The sequence below is a fragment of the Malania oleifera genome, chromosome 1 (genome assembly GCF_029873635.1).
Source record: "Malania oleifera isolate guangnan ecotype guangnan chromosome 1, ASM2987363v1, whole genome shotgun sequence".
Taxonomy (NCBI): Eukaryota; Viridiplantae; Streptophyta; class Magnoliopsida; order Santalales; family Ximeniaceae; genus Malania; species Malania oleifera.
Window position 1 is genome coordinate 115301357 of NC_080417.1, and position 21006 is coordinate 115322362.

The following is a 21006-nucleotide window of genomic DNA, read 5'->3' on the forward strand; positions in this document are numbered from 1 at the left end:
TCACATTGCCAATATCTGTTGTTTCAGAAGCCATCTTAAAAATACCCCTAATTTTGTCCCCTTCCATCTTATTTCACTCGATTGTATTTTTAGGTGGAAGCAACAATTGAATATATTTGTCGTCATGAAGGCGATGGTGCAATTCTTGTGTTCCTTACTGGCTGGGATGACATTTCAAAGATTCTTGACAAGGCTAAAGCAAACAATTTTCTTGGAGATCCAAGCAGATTTCTAGTCCTTCCACTACATGGTTCAATGCCAACCATCAATCAACGTGAAATATTTGATAGACCACCCCCTAATGTGAGGCAAGTTGTCTTCATTTATTTCAACTCCCCTCTATCATATATGCAGACTATTATTCAAGGATTGAATTGGATTTCTCTCTCTCTCTCTCTCTCTCTCTCACACACACACACACACACACACACACACACAAAAAATTGTATGTAAGTGATAGTTTATTTTCTATCATAGTATTAAAAATTGGTGCGTAACGGCTGTTATAGATGTTACATTACAGTATTGGTGGTTTTTGAGACCATTACAGGCGATATCTTGGCTGTGGTCTGATTCACAACCATAACAGCTGTTACAGGCCATTATAGTTTTAGAATGGCTGTGAATGACTAAAAACAAGTTTTTGAGTCCTTTTTTTTTTCTTTTGCATTTCCCCTTCTCTTTTTCCTTTTGTTGAAGCTTACAAACTCAATTTTAAGTTGGTTTATTTAGTTGGTTTTTTTATTAAAGAAATTCATTTTTGGGTTTTATTTTTTTTGACCTTTAGTATACACTTTTGCAATAACTACTGTTCAAATAAACTCGAATGTGTTTCTCTTGTTAAATTATATATATTCATATTCTAAGTTCTTTCAATTTATTTTATTTTGTTCTGTTTTTATTACACTTAATTTGGAGAATAAAATACACTCTATTTCATGCATTTTGGCTCTTGTTTAACATTTGAACATTCTATATTTTATTTTTTTGATAACAAAAAATCCACTGAAGGCTAAAGTAAATGCATGCTTCATCTTTTTTATTTTTTGATAGCAAAAGAATATCATTAATAGGAAAGAAAACACAAAGGAGAATGGGACATCTCCCGAGAAAACTGGAATAAACCAGAGAAAAACAACTAAAAAATAACAAAAAAAAAAATCAACAATCCAGGTTCCTCTAATCTCTTTGTAACTCTTGGAAACTAATCCCTTTTAAAAAGGCAAAACGAACGCACCACCATGAGGCCAAAAACTGGATTTGATCACAAAGGTTTCTCCTTTGTGACCAGTTGGTCATGGGTTCGAGTCCAAGGAACAGCTTCTCTGCATAAAAGCAGGGGCAAGGGTGCGTACACCATGACGATCCTCTACCCTTACAAAGAGGGAGCCTTGTGGCCTGGGGACGTTTTTTTAAGAATATCTGTGCATTACTATATCCCCCATAAAATTGCAAAAAATGCCACACTTCCATAAAGCTGCCCTATCCTTCTTCCAAAGTCTGTGAAAGAAATAGCTAACAATTCTTCCACCAAAGAAGGACATGCCAAGCTCTCTCCTGCAATACCAAAAACCTTATTCCAAATCCTCAATGAAAATTCACAGTGCTAAAGGAGATGAGAAGCTGTCTCGGAGTTCTTGTAACAGAGCACACATACATCAGGAGAGAAAGCCTTCAAAGGCCTCCTGCTTTGCAGCAAGCTATTAGTATTTATTTTATTAAGCACAACCAACCAAGTGAATGAATTTTGGGGGAGCGTTGGCCTTCCAAATAAAACAATAAGAGTGGAAAAGAAGAATTAGAATGAATAAAAAATTTAAAAAAAGATTTGCAAGAATACACTCCCAACTGATCCAAAGACCAAGAATGAACATTCCTCCCTGAAGAAAGGTTGCTCCCATTCAATCAAGATAACAAAGAATAGAACTCCACCATTTCCCTATCGCTAATAAAACGCATGCTTCTTCTCACCCATAGAAACTGAAGCAACCAAAATGATATCCAATACTTGTAGTATATGTTATATGTAAATTGATTAGAATTTACGAAAAAATCATTTATAACATTAGTATTTAGGATTTTTGGCTCAAAACATGTTAATCTATATAGGTTTAAGAAATTTGCTAATGCAAATATGAATTCACTGACGTGATGTTCGTTGCTCGTTACGTAACGTGCACAATGGCCTCAACTGTAATTCTGTGTATTACTGTTATTTAAAGCCATGATTTGTATAGGCAAGGTTTTAAATTTGGAATCTCGACTAAAATTTCATGGCTTCAAAAGAATGGAGATTTTGATGGAAAAGTAGTTGTTGATTTGGATTTCAATTTTAAAATGCTAGAATGAAAAGGCTGTCTGGTGCACAAAGCTCCTGTGTGTGCAGGGTCCAGGGAAGGGGCAGGCCACGATGGGGCTTTAGTGCCTATGATCTCCAGGTCTTATGGATACAACTCTACTGTTTTACCTAGGCTCCTCTACAAAATCGTAGAAGGGTGTAGCATATTATGTGTTTTTATTGTGTGCTTGTGGGGGTATTTCTGCAATATGAATTTTAATAATCAGATAGGGTCTGGTCTAGAGGGAAACAATGTACAATTCTCTCCTCTTGCAGCTGACTGCATTCTCCTTCACTCCTCCTTTTGTATGACTTTCTCCCCTGCACTGCTGCTGCTCCTGCGTTCCTGGCTATTGAATCAGATTTCTCAGATTCAGGACGTGATATCAGAGCACTAAACTTCTCTTAACCTGATTATATGGTATTAGGAATTAGGAAGAGAAAATTAAAGCCTTCCACGGGTCATGAACTGGAGTTTTCTAATAAAAAAAATGCAAGAGCAGTATTTAAAATAAAAATGTATCTTTAGCAAGATGTGATCCTTTTGGTTGAGGAAAGCACTTTAACTTATAAAAATGAAGGGAGCAGGATTTTCAATTACGGTTTCTGCCAGTTTAGGCTTGCTTCGCTATATCTCCTGTAAGCTTATGATGCTTAAGGCACAGTCATTATGATGGGACTCGTTGGTGACGTAGTTGTTGCCTTTTCTCTTGTCTTAACTCTCTCTCTCTCTCTCTCTCTCTCTCTCTCTCTCTCTCTCTCTCCCCTTCATCGACTCTTAAATTAGATCTCTCTTTTATGGTTTGAGGTCACTTAGGGTTTCTTATTGATTTCTTTTTAAGCAAGTGCATCTCTTACGGGTGCTGTATGGGTTAGTGATAGTCTGTTGATGTGAAGGAAGTTGTATATTGGTTCTGGCAGATTGCTATCACTGTACTGCTGTTTCCTCTGGGTGCTTGTGTCGTGGTGACACAATTATGCTGTATGTTTGTGATTGGTTGCTGCAATCTTAATGCAGTTTCTGGTTGGTTTCTTAGTGATGTTTATCATCCACTCTTGTTCATGCTTGCATCAGATTCTAGCTTTTGCCAGGTTATGGAGATATTGTATGTACTGCTGTTTGAATGCTTGCAATTACTCATTGCAGTATGCTCTATTTTGGCATGGTTGCAGTTGACTTTGATATGATTCTGGAGGTTCCATTTATGTTTGTGGATTCCTCCTAGGATGCTGCAACTTTGATTCTGTGTGGCAGTCACGTGAAATTCTGGGTGCCGTTGTATGCTGGTTGTTCCAGCAGCTGATTTGTGATAGTTGCTGTTTAACTATGGTCATGGCTGGTTGTTAAAGCCTTAAGTGCTCCAAAAGTGCTGCTGATTTCTCGGTAGTGATGGTAGGGTCATGTTCTTGCTAGCGTTCTCTTGTGATTTATGTTCTGTCCAGTGTTGCCCTGATGGCATCTATGGATAAAATTTCTGCTGATATTGCAGAAGGAAAGTCTATAGTATTTGCTTCATTCTCCACCATCTCCAGATTCCAAAGAGTATGGGGTTGGATGAGGGGAATGAGACACTACTTTTGTGGTTGTCGAATAGCATGTAATGAAGAATTGCTGCAAATGTGATGTTTCAATGGACTGCAATGGTTGTAGGAATGATCTTTGTGAGAGCTTGTCACAAGAGATGAACCAAAAGACAGTATTTTTGATTTGTAGGAGAAAATTTTCTAACTTGACGAAGAGTAAGTCCATTAGCAAGTACTATAGTACTCCAAGGGTATGTGGGGGGAATTAAATCTCTGCCAACTTATTAGTACTTATGTTGAGATGATTAAGAGGCAACAATCAGAATTCTTGGCTGCCAAGCTATCTATTGTTTATTTACAGTTGGTGCTTCGACATAGATGTAGGAAGATACGTAGCTCTCGTAACATCATTCTCTTAGAGCTACATCAATCCTTAGGTTTGAAGATTGCTACTGCATGGAAGACTCGAGCATTACAAGTCAAATTCTAAGTTCCAGCTAGTAGTTATTGGTTTTTCAAGTGCCAAGGTTTTTGACATCATCCTAACCAGGTGATGGTGATTATAGAAGAAGAAGATGAAGAAAAAGTTCCATGTAATTGAAGCTAAGATAGAAGTTCCTAGTGACTTTGATGAACATGGAGCTTGGAAGAAAAAATTATCTTGAACATTGACCTATACTCTCTTCCCACAAGGTCAAATGAAATGAAATATTCTAAGAGTTAACATTTTTTTAGACTTGTGATTCTTCAGAAACAATTTTGCACTTTGGTTACTTATTTTGGTAGCTGTGCAATGTAGTGTTTGATGAAGTTGATTTGAAAGTTGAGTCATGTTCAAATTTGTTTAAGATAGCTGTGGTGAACATTGCCAACTTGAGTGTCCATGATCACGTTAAAGATTAGTTTGGGTGTGAGGCTGTGTAATGTTCTTGTGCTCTAGATTTGTCAAACTTGAATGTACTTATCATCCGGTACTTTCCTTCAAGATGGGTTTGGGTGTGATTCTGTGTGATGTTCTTCCACTCATGATTTTTCACATTCTTTGGCACATCCTTGCTGGTTTGATAGGAGTGTTGGCACAATGCATATGAGAGTTCTTATGATTCACAAGTTGATGCCATCCATAGATCTCCCATTCATTAAGTTGAAGCACATTGTCAGCTCCTTTTTTAGGAAGCTAGGTGATTCTCTTTACAGTGACAGGCTCCTTGGTGCTTTTTCAAACTTGGCGGAGTTGAGAGTTTTTAGTCAAAATGGAATTGATGCAAGGTGGGAAGCTGGCCATTGATGATTGATTTGATCTTATTTGGAGGTTGATTCGAAAGAATAGCGTCAAGGTCTTGTTGGATCCTAAACCCAAATGTGCTAGGTTTAATTAATTAGTTAAGCTTGTGTTCATGTGGGGGGTAAAATTAAGAAAATTATTGTTGCAAGGAGGTTGGTTGTTTTTGAATTAAAGATAGTAACTAATTGTTTGTCCCATCTCATTCTCGCGGTCATCTTTCCATTCTCTCCTATGTTTTCTTCTTCATCATCATATCCATCTTCATACTCCTTGTTTGAGTTGATTTGAGAGATCGTAAGTGTTTTGAGCCCTCAGGAAATGCTATGTGCAATGCTGGTGTAATTTTTTTGACAATGGATTAATCAAAAACTATTTAAGGAGTGGATTGTGGCTGAACCACTATAATCCAATTTGAAAACCCCACTTTTATTGCCCTCAAGCCATTATTTGGTATCAAAACATGTGCTATTTGCCACCTTTGAGTTTGTATAATGGTGTGCATAGGAAGTACTACACTTTCTAGATGACAATCAACAAGATTTGGAAAGTAACTGCAAATAGTCCTTTTGTATCCATTAATATTATGAACAATAGAGAAGTTCCTAGGCAAAAAAATGAGTGAACGAGATGAAAATGATAATAAAAAGATGTAATTGAATGCAAAAGTAACAAACTTATTGTATTGTGCCTTGGTTCCAACTAAGTTTAGTAGAATTTTTGCATGCCATTTTATCGAAAAAAAAGTTGAATAAGTTGGACATTACTCATGAAATAACCTATCAAGTTGTTTGTACCGTCTTTGTGCACTCCCTTGTAGAATGGTGACAATCGCCTAGTTAGGGAAATTGTAGTTACAATGAAAAGTTGCTTGGGCAAGGCGAATCGCTCGTTGCCTAGGTGACTCAGGAATATCAAGTAGCCACCCATGCCACAAAGTCGAGCAAGGCGACGATGGTTGCTTGGTCATTAGGCAACAAGGCAGATATGCAACTATAATAAAGTTTTTGTCAACTATATTAATTGGAGCTTTAGTGTTATGAAACGATCCTATTTATGATTAGGTTTTAATGTTCATAAACATTCTCTATTATTAGGATTTAATATTTTGAAATTATTCTTTGTAACCTTAGAATTGATTTAAGCTTGACCTCAACGAGATATAAATAGGTGTACAACCTATATTGTAAGGATCTCCATCTCAACTCAACAAACATCGTGCAATAGTCCAATGCTAAACAAACTCTAGTGCCTTTTACCCCTCTTATCTCTTTATTTTTTTCTCTCTCACTTTTCTTCTCCCCTTAGTTTTTTCCCTCTCTATTTCTCTACCTCTTCTAATCTAAGTCTTTTCACCTCCCTCTTTTTTCCCTCCTACGATTTCTATGATTAAGCTATCACTATCCTTGCACTTGTGATGAGAGTTGACATAACAAGTCCATTTGCAACCAATCCACCATCTATCCTTCTAAATCTCCATGCCATCTCTTAAACGATGCTTGATTTTTGATAAAAAACACAAGTAAAAGAATGAAAAATAAACTTGTTGCTGTATAAGCTGTCGACGATAAAATCAAATGAATGTGTCTCTAGTTGTTTAGTTGGTTTACTGATATCATTAGTCGTTTAAAAGCACTTGGAAAATGTTATTCTAATGTTGATTTTTCTAGAAAGGTGTCTAGGTCTACCAAAAGTATGAGAGCCCAAGGTAATGACCATCATTGAAGTAAGGAATTTAAATAAGCTCTAATTTATATGAGTTTATTAGATCCTTGAATGCCATGGTCGAAGTAAATGAAGAAGAAGAAAAAGAAAAGAAGAGCATATCAAGGCTGTGATAGGTTGAAAGAAAGGAAAAGGGATAGAAAGGAAAGGTGCAACTCCTCTTGGTTGGTTAAGGCAGGTGGGAAGATAATGTTCATGACTTAGTTTTAGTGGCAAGCATCTTTCTGTCCATTTTTATGCCACTTTGGAGGGTTTGATCTTGGGAGGGAGAGGAAAAGTCACTTTACATCATTTTTTTTTTGGGGTTAGAATAGGGGTAACTATTGAACGATCCTCTTCTGTTTAGGCAGCCAGAGGTGGAGGAAATATGTCAGGCAGATGGCATTAATTTTTGGATTCCAATTCCTACAAACAGTCAAAGGTGTAAGGTTTTACTGTTAAATAATCCGGAGGATTAATTTTTTGAATTATTTGAGAGAGTTAACTTTTGTTCCTCATATCTAGTCTCATTCCTTCTAACGATGATTTAAATTTGGCTTAGGATCTTGATAATTTGGGGATTGTTTCTATGGGTTGATTGAGGATATTGGTCTTGTTACTCCCAACCAAGGATCCTGTGCACTTCTAAGGAGGGCATAGGTGCTAGGTATTTGATAAAGTGCCAAAGGGATTCGATTAATGAAGGGGAAGTTGTGATTATTGAACCTTTAGGAGATGGGAAAGATGGGAAGTGGTGAAATTGTCATTGTATTGTATAGGGGCCAATAGGAAGAGAGTTGAAGAAAAAAAAAGAGAATTGAAAAAAGAAGTATCTTGTAGGGGCAATGGCAGTAGCAGGTATTGTAGTGTAATAGTAGTGGGTGTAATGGGAAAAGTGGATGTTAGGTATGGTTTTGAGTAAACAGCGTTTTGGGTATAGGTGGGGGAAGTGGATTAGGGGTCTCTTTTCTTCTATGTTTTGAATGACTGATAATGGTCATTCCTGCCCTCTTGTTTATCCTAGTGGTTGACCTTTTGAGTGGGATGCTTTCTAGATGTGAGACTTTGGGTTATTTAGAGGGCACTAGCAATAGAGATCATCTTGTTAGCCGTGTGACTGTTAGTTGGTCCAAAAGGTAGGGAGGGCTGGGTCTTGTAATTTGGTATCCAAAAAAAATTCCTTGGTGAGGAAGTGTTTGTGAGACTTCCCTTTAGAATCCAAACTTTCTTTGGCCCCTGGGTAATCCGCAATAAATTTGGACTCCTTCAAAATGTGTGGGATGCTATAGTTGAGCTAATATAACATATTTGAATCCTTGGAAATTTTTGTTGTAAATTTATCATCCTTTTACCACAATATGTTCGATTTAGTGTTGGTAATGGGGAGAGAATTTGTTTCTGGGAGGATCATTGGATTGGACAGCCTCCTTTACTATTGCGTACTCCTACCTATATTGCTTATTTTCTGTTTATGATGCCCCTTATTTTTTCTTTCCTCCTTTTGCAAGAGAGTGTTTATTCTTGGGATTTTCATTTTGTGAGGAGTCTTAATGAGATAGAAGCCAATGAACTTGCTGCTTGCCCCACTGATTAATGTGTTTCATTCTTTTTGGCTCAAGTTAGGGAGTGACAAAAGAGTTTGGGGTTTGGACTCTTCTGACAGACTTTCTTGTATGTCTTTCTTTTTCACTTGACTCCTATTCTTAATGCTACTCTTTTTAGCCCTTATCCTTGATTTGAAAAGCTAAATTAAGGCCTTTCTTTGGACAGCGATCTTGGAAAAAATTAATACGAATGACTTGCTTCAGAAACAAAGGCATTATAAGTTTTTGTAGCTTGATTTGTGTCCTATGTTTTAAGAGTGGGTGACTTGTTCGCTCTTGTTTTTACATTCTCTCTTCTCTTGGATCCTCTTTAGTAAGTTTTTTGGGATTTTTGGGAATTTGGGTGAGCCCTTTCTTCTTGTTATTTAGGGGGCTTGGAAAGGGGAAGAAGAGATAGGATTTATGGTGGAGTTTGTTTATGGCTATCTTTTGGTGCACATGGATGGCAAGTAATGCTAGAATTTTCAAGAATATGGATACTTCTATTGCCTTACTTTGGCATAGAGTGGTGTTCCTTGTGTTGTGGATTCTTTTGGTGTACATGGATGGAAAGTAATGCCAGAATTTTCAAGAATATGGATACTTCTATTGCCTTACTTTGGCATATAGTGGTGCTTTTTGTGTCGTGGATTCTCTTGGTGCACATGGATGGAAAGTAATGCCAGAATTTTCAAGAATATGGATACTTCTTTTGCCTTTTTGGCATATAGGGGTGTTCTTTGTGTTGTGGATTTCAGCAAGTGAGTTCTATTGGCACCTGCCATTGGCAGATTTACAGTGGGAATTAGTTCTCTTGGCATACCATTGGTAGATTTACAATGGGATTGGATTGCTTCACTCTAGTAGAGGTGTTTTGTAATTTTTTGTTTTCTTGAGTTCTTTGTATTGTTTTTCTTCTTTTCTCTTGAATGATATTTTATCCTCCCCTTTTTTCTTTCTTTCTTCTTTTGTACTCTTCTCTTGTTCTCTCTAGTAAAATTCTTTGTTTATTGAAAAAAAAAAAAAAGGTCTTGTCTACTAGTAGTTAAATATGAAGAGGATCTTATCATATCTTGATGTAACTTACTATGGTTAGCCATTCTCATCTTGATCCAGCTTCAAAGAGGTGCTCATAGGTGTTGCCATTGCTTTTGAATTACTTGTACCATGTTTTTTGAATAGATACCTTTGGCACTTGATTCATTTATGAAAATTCCAGTTCTTTGTTATTTCAAGTCCAGGAAAGGAGTTCAATTCTACCATCATGCTTATCTCAAGCTTGGCCCACATCAACTTAGCAAAATCACTGCACAATTTTCGTTATTGGCACATATGAGATTTGAACCAACAACATATCTTGGCCATTTGTTTTGATGAGAAGGGTTCTATCCATTTCTCCTCTTGGAAATCCATTTTTGATCAGAAACTAAATCTTTCATACCATGTGCGTGAAAAAGCTTGTTTTAAGTCATAAAGCACTTTTCTTAACTTAAAAATATGATTGTTGAATTTTGTGTTTTTAACATAAAAACTTATTCAATAAACTCATTCCAAAATCTGCTCTTTATGTTTATTCGAAGCAAATTTGAAATCCTTAACATAAACGCAAGTAATATATGTGAATAGCTTCTAATGTAGCAACTGGTGCAAATGTTTCTTCAACATCATTTTTCTCTTCTTATGAATATATCCTCCTGCAGCGAGGCTTGTTTTATTTCTGATAACTATTGTTTTAAAACCATCAATCGAGGTTCGCCTCAAGGCAAGGCATGCTTAAAACGCCTTGAGGCTCAATCTAAAATACCAAATTCCAAAAAGGCTAACGTATTACATGCTGAGGCTTACGCATTTTTACAAAAAAAGCACCCATTTTGCGCATTTTTAGTTGAGGCTTATGCATTTTGGGCATGTGATTTTCAATTAGAATTGGTTAGAAAATTTTAACTACATGTTTGTATAAAAGGAATGTCATAATATGAGTTTATTTCTAAAACTCTTGAACCTCGACCTTTCCAAAATAGCCGGACTTTGATTGTACGCCATGAAAATAGTATGAACTTTGTAATGGTATAGCTATCTCTTGTCATGATTTATGTCATGTATTCAAGTTAGCAATTTTTGAATGGTCAACAAATATTTTGTGAGGTACATCTAGCTTTTCTTTTTCACATTATATTTGTGATTTTCTTGATTTTTACATTATTTTAAATTTATATAATTTATTTAACAAATTTTTTTCCTAAAAAACAAATTCTCAAAAGGCTTACGCCCCAACGCCTTAAGGCTTACGCCCCAATGCCTTAAGGCTTACGCCTCGCCTTTTGAGGGTTAAAACGCCTCGCCTTACGCCTTCGCCTTTTAAAACATTGCTCATAACAATTCTATATTTTTCCATTTTATTATGAAAAATCTGTTTTGTACCTATTGCAGGATGATCACATGGTTAGAAGACATACATTATATCTTTCAAATTTGTTAACTTCTTTTTGCCTAGCAAGCACCTAATAGTCATAATTTTCGGATTGCTAAAAAATTCGATTCAATTTTAGAAGATAAGGCATAATTGCTAGGCATATTTTTGGTTAATCTCTAGTATGTCAAGATGCATACTTCCATTCCTTTATTTTCATGAGATGCTTCATGTGGGTCTCATTCCGATCCATTTCATGCGAAGTTTTGAAAAACTAAAAGATTTATTTTTTCAAAAAATTATTCATGCATTCACTACATTTCCCAAAGACATCCATTTGGGTCATTTTAAACAGTTTTAGGGGCCTTTCCACTTTTTTACCTAATAGATCAACTTTTTCTTTCCAATGGCTCCCTTTTTCACTGGGGCCAAACAATTATCTTTTTACAACCTAAATTAGCTCCTTTTCATCAGCTATCTTAGAGGAGGTGGGGGAGTGGGGCGTTGAAGGAAACTAAAGCTTAAAAGGTCCCGACTTCTTGGAAGTTGAAAAAGCCATTTACAGAACATGTTATTGTCCAATATATACTTTTTAAAATAGAGTTCATCATTTTATTATTATTATTATTATTTGTCTTTTTTTTTGGGGGGGGGGGGGGGGACGCAGAACCCACCCTTAAGTATATCCATAGAAAAGTTTCAGCTGGAATGAGTTGGCATATTGTGATATGAGCCTTCTCACAGACTATAACTAAAATTTGAAGAATTTTCTGCAGCTGGACAACTTAAATGGGGCATCTGAAACATGAATGAGTTTACTGACCCTCTTACGTTCTAATTAAACTCATGCTTGTAAATTGTAATGTACATAGTGCACTGAAAAGAAGTTCAAAGCACTAGAATTAAGTTTTCTAATCATCAAATGCATCTCCTTGGCGCATACAAAAGACTTGCAACACTTTTACTGAATGTTTTCTAGAGTATGGTGAGTCAATCTTATGAGGGCTAGTAGAGTGTTGAACTTGTATGTTGTCATTGAAAGGTTCAGGCTTCAGGAAGTCTTCATGGATGGTGTCTCATGCTTCTGTGGCTTATTAGAACCTTATTGTGTCATCTACTCGTCTGCATGTCTGGCATGACTTCTTTCCAATTCAGATTCGGCTGCACCAGGCCTCCAAGTATGCGACAAATAAGCTACAAATAAGAAAATTTGGCCAACTGTTCGCAGATGATTGATTGTAGTAGTGATGCATAAATGGTTTATATAGTAACCACGCAAGTGTCTTATCAGGAAAATAACTCTACATTTAAACTGGCCTGGATGATGTTTCTTAAATGGTTTATCTAAATTTGGGCAAGTATACAAACTTGGTTGTAGGGTCAAGTTGCAACTTTTTGGCATTGAGCACTTGGCAATGTTATGGAGTATAGCATAATGTCCAAAAATTTTGAAGGCAATTTTTGTTGTTAATTTACTACCAAGGAGGGTAAAAAACCCTCATTCTGTTTTGGGGACCATTTTGTGTGCCTGCATTACATTTTCAGCAGTTCCATTATTATGCTTTTCAATGTTTAATCAATCACAAGCATTTTGAAACTCGCGATTTTCCTTTTTACCTATTAAACCTGTTTTATCCATTCTTGCAGGAAAATTGTGCTCATTTTTAGCAGTTCCATTACTATATTTTTCAATGTTTATTCAATCACAAGCTTTTTGAAACTTGCATTTTTTCTTTTTAACTATTAGACCTGTTTTATCCATTGCAGAAAAATTGTGCTGGCAACAAATATTGCTGAGAGCAGTATCACCATAGATGATGTAGTATATGTCATCGACTGTGGAAAGGCAAAGGAAACTAGTTATGATGCTCTAAACAAATTGGCTTGTCTCTTACCATCATGGATTTCAAAGGCTTCAGCACATCAGGTATTTGTCACTTGTTTGGGAAGTTGAATTACCATCCGAAATACCAACTCAAATACATTCTCTCCAACATTCATGGCCACAAGATTCAGAATTTTGTAGCTGATTTTGCCGTTATTTGGAGTTTCTTTTTGTGCTGATATGTTGAGACCATTACAGAGACGAGGTCGTGCAGGCCGTGTACAACCTGGAGTTTGTTATAGACTCTATCCGAAGATGATCCATGATGCAATGCTAGAGTATCAGTTACCAGAAATTCTTCGAACACCTTTGCAAGAACTATGCTTGCACATCAAAAGTTTACAGCTTGGATCCATTGGATCCTTCTTGGCAAAGGCACTTCAGCCACCAGATCCTCTCTCTGTTCAAAATGCAATTGAACTTCTTAAGACGATTGGGGCTTTAGATGATGATGAGGAGCTTACTCCTCTTGGTATTGTTAATGTTGCCTGTCTATTGAGCCTCTACTGATTTTTTTTAGGCTGAGAATTCTTATTGTATTCTTAATTTATACCTTACAGGTGGCCACCTTTGCACTATTCCTTTGGACCCAAATATTGGCAAGATGCTTCTTATGGGGTCTATCTTTCAATGTCTTAATCCTGCCTTGACAATAGCAGCTGCTCTTGCATATCGTAACCCATTTGTCCTTCCAATAAATAGGAAAGAGGAAGCTGATGCTGCAAAACGATCTTTTGCTGGAGATTCTTGCAGGTTGCCTCAATTAACTGAAACCATAGACCTTCTGCCTGATGAAGTGCACCATTTTGTGCTTGAGATTGGCCATTCTGACTCTAATATGAGCATTCATGCCCTTTTGATGCAGTGATCACATAGCACTTCTTAAAGCATTTGAAGGATGGAAGGCTGCAAAACGAAATGGGAAGGAAAGAGCCTACTGTTGGGAAAACTTCTTATCACCAGTAACCTTGCACATGATGGAGGAAATGAGAAACCAATTTCTTGATCTACTGTCAGACATTGGTTTCGTAAATAAATCCAGGGGTCCAAGTGTAAGTTTGTAGATTTTCATTACATCTTCTTTCCACTTTATCTTTTATGACAGGCTCCATTGTTGGGATGTCATTAATGATCAAGTCAAGAATCGCCCCTTTTTATGGCTGATGAATTTATCTATGGTATCATAATGCCTGAAATTCTCCTCCTTGTTATCCTTCTCGTTTCAATAAATATTTATTCTATTTTATTTTTTGAATCAACAATGTCCAAATTCTATATTACCTATGCATTGATTATCTATTGGAACCCCTATGGCTTGCATGCTTACTGTGTACAGGCTTATAACCAATATAGTGATGATTTGGAGATGATATGTGCCATCCTTTGTGCTGGGCTCTATCCAAATGTTCTGCAATGCAAAAGACGGGGAAAACGGACTGCTTTCTACAGTAAAGACGTTGGGAAAGTTGATATCCATCCAGCATCTGTCAATGCTGGGGTTCATCTCTTCCCTTTGCCTTATATGGTTTACAGCGAAAAGGTGAAAACTACAAGCATTTACATCCGCGATTCAACAAATATATCAGATTATGCCCTACTCATGTTTGGTGGTAGTTTAAATCCAAGCAAAAATGGAGAGGGTATTGAAATGCTTGGAGGTTACCTTCATTTTTCAGCTTCAAAGAGCGTGCTAGAATTGATCCAGGTAATTCCTCTTTCTTGTGCATTTTTTATGGTTCCTAAAATTTTGTCTGCTTCCATTTTTAGCCACCTTGGGAAAATATTTGGTAGGTGATGAAAGGTTGATATTGGTAATGGGGTTTTGCAGAAACTGCGAGCAGGACTTGACAAACTTCTGAGGAGGAAGATTGAGGAACCAAGTCTTAACATTACTGAAGAGGTAAAGGGGGTGGTAGCTGCTGTGGTCGAGCTGCTGCGCAATCAAAATGTTCGATACTGAATTTTGTAGGATTTTTCACAAATTAAAGCAGGTGGAAACAGATTCCTTCCCCCTTAAGGCATCAAAATTTTCCCTTGATAAGATGTGTTAAGGACAATGAGTTGTTATGTTTTGTAGTTGTAACGTTAATATTTTCACAAGTGAAACGAGGTTCCTCTGTTATATCATGAAAGATAACGAGGGGAATTCTCTAATATTTGTTAAATGAAAGCCCCTAATGGCAGCTGTTCTAATGTATGTTTGGTTTGTGGAGGGTTTATTTTTAAGAGTTTTGTAGTTATAGTCGAAGAATATAATATTTTGTATTATGTTATTATCATCAAGCAAATAATAAATAAATATATTTTATGAATTTATAACCAGGAATGGATAGGAAATAACTCTTTTTTTTTTCTTTAAATTTTCAACTTGGTAAAAGTTTATTCTTTTTATATTTATATAGAATGAAATAATAAAGAATAAACAAAAGATAATTGTCGCTTCTATGATTGAATTTCATTTATTGCATTTCATCTTAATTATTTAACAAATCAGATGTAATCAAAGAATTAAAGAATAAAGAGAATACAATGAGAATTTTGATGATAAAGGTAATAGTCATTTTTTTTTAATCTATTTTCTTATTATTCTATCCAACATGAGAAATGCCAAAGATATGAATGACTTCACAGTAAAATTTGCAATTAGTTATTTTTTGTTTATTCCAAGTTGTGTATTTATTTAAATTATTAATATTATTATTTTTGATAATAATATACTTTTAGTATAACTTGTTAATTGTTTGAATTATAATTAACTGTAATTTTGATAGCAATGTATTTTTAATGCAAGCTATTAATTTTTTAAAATTATAAATAACTGTATTTTTAAAAATAGGCATTCCAACTGTCTGTATGACAATTCCTCGACGGAACACTACTTTGTTTCAACTGTTAACTGTATGTAAAAATAAAATAGACGCAATACAAAGCGCTAAGGAAGAGTACAGATGTTTTGGGAGGCACCCAATAGTATTCATACCGTACCCCATACTCACCGTCCATTTTAGGATTTCTAGTACGTAATAGTATATATATATATATATATCTGGGTTTCACAGTCAATTAAACTAAAAGAATCCTATCCCATCCTCGTATATTCCTACGAAACAAGTCCATAAATAATTAAAATCAACTAGGTTGGGTCGCATGATCCGAGAAGCACATGATCCGAGAGGCCACCATGCATGTACGCAGTTCTCAAGTTAATTACGTGACTTACCACGTGCCCTCGCCAAGAAACACCCCTCACAAACTCTGCTCCACCTCCCCCCCGCCTTGCCTTCCTTACTTCACTGCTCATCATACAGCTTTTTCTGTTAATTAATCTCATAAATTTTCAACTTCTGTTTTTAATTTACTGGCTTAGGATTATTTTTTCTCATATAAAAAATATACGTTGTATTATTTTTATTAAAAATTATTTAAATGATAAAAAGGTTATTCAGGTTAGAAATCAAATATATGAAATAATTTCTGGATGATATAATATTATACTTAATTTTTTGGCAGGTATTAATTGTATGATATATTGAGGTTCTTTATGTTGCCACTGAAAATACTAGCTCTGGGTATGCACAAGGACTGACTTAAGCGGCTGTAGTGCTCCTAGGTTTTTGTTAATTCTCTTTTTATATTATGCTAATTAAGCTATTACTTTTTTTTTTTTTCAACTTTTCCTTAATTTAACCCTATTTTTAAAATATAAATTTATAATTTTTCTATTTTATATACTAATTATAATGATGGGTGGAGAGGAACGCTCAGTCACTGGTTGTGACTGAAACTCAGTGAGAATAAATAGAATAACAATGTATTACAATCTGGAAAAATACAGAGGAATTTCAAAGAACAACTCTCACTCTCTCGCTCACTGCTTTTACACTATCAACACATCATATTACATTACACACACACACATAACTATTTATAACAGATACAAAACCAAAATAATCAAAGATTGCAGCTGGTAGGTGAGGTTGGTGAGCGAAGGAGCGGCTGGTCGGCAGCCGTCGTCAACCATTGCTGCCACCGTCCACCGTCAAGTTTGCTATTTCAACATCCCCTCCTTAAACTTGACTCTTTGTCATTCCGAGTATTGTCTTCAGTCTTGCAAAAATATCATGTCTGAGTGGTTTCGTGAAAATATCAGCCATTTGATCATACGTTTTGCAAGATATCAATTCCATTTCTTTCTTCTTCACATGCTCCTTGATAAAATGATACCGAATATCAATATGTTTGCTTCTTTCATGGCAAATCGGATTTTTCGCAAGTGCAATCGCTGATCAGTTGTCGATGTAGACTTCTATGGGGTTATTTTGAAGAAATCTCAAATACTTCAGTACATTTCTAATCCATATACCATGACAAACAACTGAGCTAGCAGCAACATACTCAGTTTCACATGATGACAACGTTACGATGAGTTGCTTCTTTGAAGACCATGTAAACGCTGTATCTCCCATGAAAAATGTGAATCCCGTCATGCTTTTTCTTTCATCAAGATCTTTTCCCCAATCGCTATCTGAATAGTTGATAAGTTTGCAATCACCTTTTGATGAATAGAACATACCATCAGTGATGGTACTCTTGACATATCGGAGTATCCTTTTCGCTACATTTAGGTGAGACTGGTCAGGAGTCTCCATGTATCTGCTGACAAGCCCAACTCCATAGAGTATGTTTGGTCTGGTGCACGTCAAATACCTTAAACTTCCAACCAGACTCTTGAAATATGTAGGGTTAACATCTCCTTCCTCATTCTTTCTCAATTCCAATCCTGTTTTAACAGGAGTTGTCACATGGTTGCATTTGTCCATCCCAAACTTCTTTAGTACTTCTTTTGCATAGTGGTTTTGGGAGATAAAGATTCCCTTCTCGTTTTGCACGACTTTTATGCCAAGGAAGTGAGACATCTAGCGAATATCCGTCATTTCGAATTCTTTGACCATGTTCCTCTTGAAAGCGGTAAACATTTCTGGATTGTTGCTAGTGAAGATCAAATCATCAACATAAAGGTAGGCAATTAGCATGCTTCCATCTGTCTCCATCTTCATGTATATCGCATGCTCATAGGGACACTTCTTAAATCCATTTTTCTGGAAGTAGTCATCAACCCTCATGTTCCACGCACGAGGTGCCTGCTTCAAGCCATAGAGTGCTTTCTTCAACTTGTACACTTTATCTTATTTTCCCTTCTTCACAGATCCAGGTGGTTGATCGATATAGATCTCTTCTTCCTGAAAACCATTCAGAAATGTTGATTTCACGTCTAGTTGGTAAATCTTCCATCCATTTTGTACTGAAAGTGAAATTAGTAATCTGATGGTTTCAAGTCTAGCAACTGGGGCAAAGATTTCTCCATAATCGATCTTTTTTTTTTTTTTTTCTTGTAGTCTTTGGTGACAAGTCTTGTTTTGTATCTTTGAACTTCTTCTTGAGCAATCTTCTTGGTCTTGTAGACCCATTTCACACCAATAGTTTTGCAGCCCTTCAAGAGATTTGTCAATTCCCAAGTCTTGTTCTTCTTGATGGATTGAATCTCCTCATCCATTACTTTTCTCCATTTGTCTTCTTCATTAGCTTCCTCAAAACTAACTAGGTCGCTGGTCAATAACAGACAGTATAGAGTAACATACTCTTCTATTGGTTCTGTAGTTTCATACAGGTCAACTAGGTTACGGGCACCTTTAGGCCTCAAGTCTGAAATTTCACGCTCAATTGTTGATGAAGCTTCATTCCTCTATGGTGAATGGTAACTGTGTCGAGGTGTATGCACTTCGGGAACTTGTGACTCGATAGCCACTTCTCTTGTCTGTGTGGGTTCTTCTTTTTCAAGCGTTAATTCTGCATCTTTGGAAGTTTCAGCTTGGTCCCATTTCCAGGATTCATTTTCTTCAAAAATGATATCCCGACTGTGAAAGACTTTCTTGTTGATGGGATTGTAGAGTTGATATCCCATGGTACCATCGCCGTATCCAACAAGGATACATTTCTCTCCTTTATCATCCAGCTTTGTCCTTTTTGCTTCTAGGATCTTGGCGTAGGCTATGGAGCCAAACGCCCTAAGATGACTCACACTGGGCTTGTGAGTACTCCAGGCTTCATATGGTGTCTTTGTATCAAGACTCTTTGTAGGACACCGATTGAGCATATAGACTGCACATGACACTACTTCTACCCAAAAACTCTTGGGCACATTCTTATCCTTTAACATGCTCCTGGTCATGTTAAGGATTGTGCGGTTCTTTCTTTTGGTTACACCATTTAACTGGGGAGTGTAAGTCAGTGTGAACTGTTTTTGAATCCCTTGTTGCCTAAGGAATTCCAGGAAAGCTTCGTCTTTATACTCTCCTCCTTAATCTAATTGGAGTGACTTGATGCGGTAGCCACTCTGTTTCTCCACAAGAGCTTTGAACTCTTTGAACTTGTCGAACACCTCTAACTTCCTTTTTAGGAAGTAGACCCAAGTCTTGCTACTGTAGTCGTCGATGAAGGTTAGGAAGTATCGATTCTGTCCATTCAAAAATGGTCTTAGTGGACCACACACGTCTGTGTGTATTAGCTGGAGCGACAAGGTAGATCTCCTATCCGCTTGTTTTCCAAAGCTATTTCTGTGTTGCTTGCTTAGAACACAGCTTTCACATATCATATTTGGGTGGTAGATATTGGGTAAGCTTTTCACCATCTTCTTGCTTCCCAATTGTTTCAAACTTTCAAAATTCAGATGTCCATACCTTAGATGCCATAGCCAGTCTTTGTCTTAGATGATAGCGCTCAAACACCTTGGCGTATCATGTTGAATAATGAGCAGGAACATTTGATTCTTTACCATTTGAACTCGAGTAACAAGCTTTTCTCGAGCGTCTATTATCACCATCTGCTTATCACTAAGGCTAATTTGGTAGCCTCTCTCCACGTGTTGTCTGAGACTCAAGATGTTAGTCTTCATATCTGACACGTAATAGACGTTGGAGATGTAAGAATGATCTCCGGACTTCTGTTTGATGAAAACATCTCCTCTCCTTTGGACTGAGATTTTAGAATTATCGCCAAAAGAGATCTCCCCCTAAACTTTCTCATCAAGTTCAAAGAATAGGTTCTTTCTGCCAGTCATATGGTTGCTGGCTCCAAAATCAAAATATCAAGCACTTTGGTCCTAAGGAGTTGAATCGCGTGCTATTAGCATCAACGACTCTCCATCTGTATGTTCAGTTTCGGTAAGGTTAGCCTCCTCACTAACCTTTTCTTGTTGTCGCCCCCAACACTCATTGCTATAGTGTCCGTACTTATGATAGTTGTAGCACTGAATGTTTCTTTTCTTTACATTCGGGCAGTTATTGTATCCCCCTCTTCTTTCTTGTCCTCTACCTCGTGGGACATAGTTCTATTGATTGCGTCCTTCTTTAGTGGGACCTTTTACGCCTCTGCCACCTCTTTTGGAGTCAAAGTTTCCATAATTTCTTCCATGGGATCCTCGACTTCGTCCTCTTCCTTGTTGTGACGTCCCCCCTTTGTCGTATCTATCTGTAGTGAGGGACAACTTTGTTTGGAGGGCTTGCTCCAGTGCTTTATCATCGCTCCTTCTGTTGACTTTCTGCTCATGGGCTTGGAGTGAGCCCACAAGTTCTTCTACGGGCATGGTTTCCAAATCTTTTGTTTCTTCCATGGTCACAACTATATAATCAAATTTTGGATCCAAAGATAGCAAAATTTTCTCACAAATTCTCTTGTCATTGAGAGTCTCTCCATTTCTTCTCAATTGATTTGATACTACCATAACTCGTGTATAGTAGTTAGTAATAGATTCAGTAGATTTCATTTTTAAAGATTCAAACCCACCTCGCAATGTTTGAAGACGAATCTTATTTACTTTGTCTGCACCTTTGTGTGTTCACTAGAGAGAGTCCCAAACTTCTTTAGATGTCTTAGTGGAGGCAATGATTTCAAACGTGGCCTCATCAAGGCCTTGGTAGATTATGGACTTCGCCTTGCAATCCTTCTTTCGATCGGCTCGCAAGGTCATTCTTTGAGCATCTGACATAGCTGCTTCGGCTTCTTTTGATGGGCTTTCTCTGTACCCATCTTCAACGATGTCCATGACATTCTGAGCACCTAGAAGGACTCTTATTTGAATCAACTAGTTGTCATAATTCTCTCGGGTCAATTTTGGAATGACCGTTTGGGTAGCATCATTCGCCATTGAGTTTAATATATAAAAACAGGGAGATGGGGTTTGATTTTGGCAAATTTGATGCCACCAATGTGTTTATAAGGTCG

The 21006-nt window shown here is 36.8% G+C and overlaps 1 protein-coding gene across 2 annotated transcripts in view; it reads left to right on the forward strand.

Annotated features, from left to right (window-relative positions):
• Window positions 1-14923, forward strand: part of LOC131146049 (DExH-box ATP-dependent RNA helicase DExH1) — a 38061-nt gene extending 23138 nt beyond the window's left edge. For both annotated transcript variants that reach the window (XM_058095324.1, XM_058095330.1), the window contains 7 exons: window positions 94-308; window positions 12609-12768; window positions 12925-13198; window positions 13287-13479; window positions 13592-13778; window positions 14063-14431; window positions 14555-14923. In XM_058095324.1, the coding sequence (XP_057951307.1) occupies window positions 94-308; window positions 12609-12768; window positions 12925-13198; window positions 13287-13479; window positions 13592-13778; window positions 14063-14431; window positions 14555-14686 (1530 nt within the window). In that variant the 3' untranslated portion in view covers window positions 14687-14923. The remainder of the gene's footprint in view (window positions 1-93; window positions 309-12608; window positions 12769-12924; window positions 13199-13286; window positions 13480-13591; window positions 13779-14062; window positions 14432-14554) is intronic.
• The last annotated feature ends 6083 nt before the right edge of the window (window positions 14924-21006 follow it).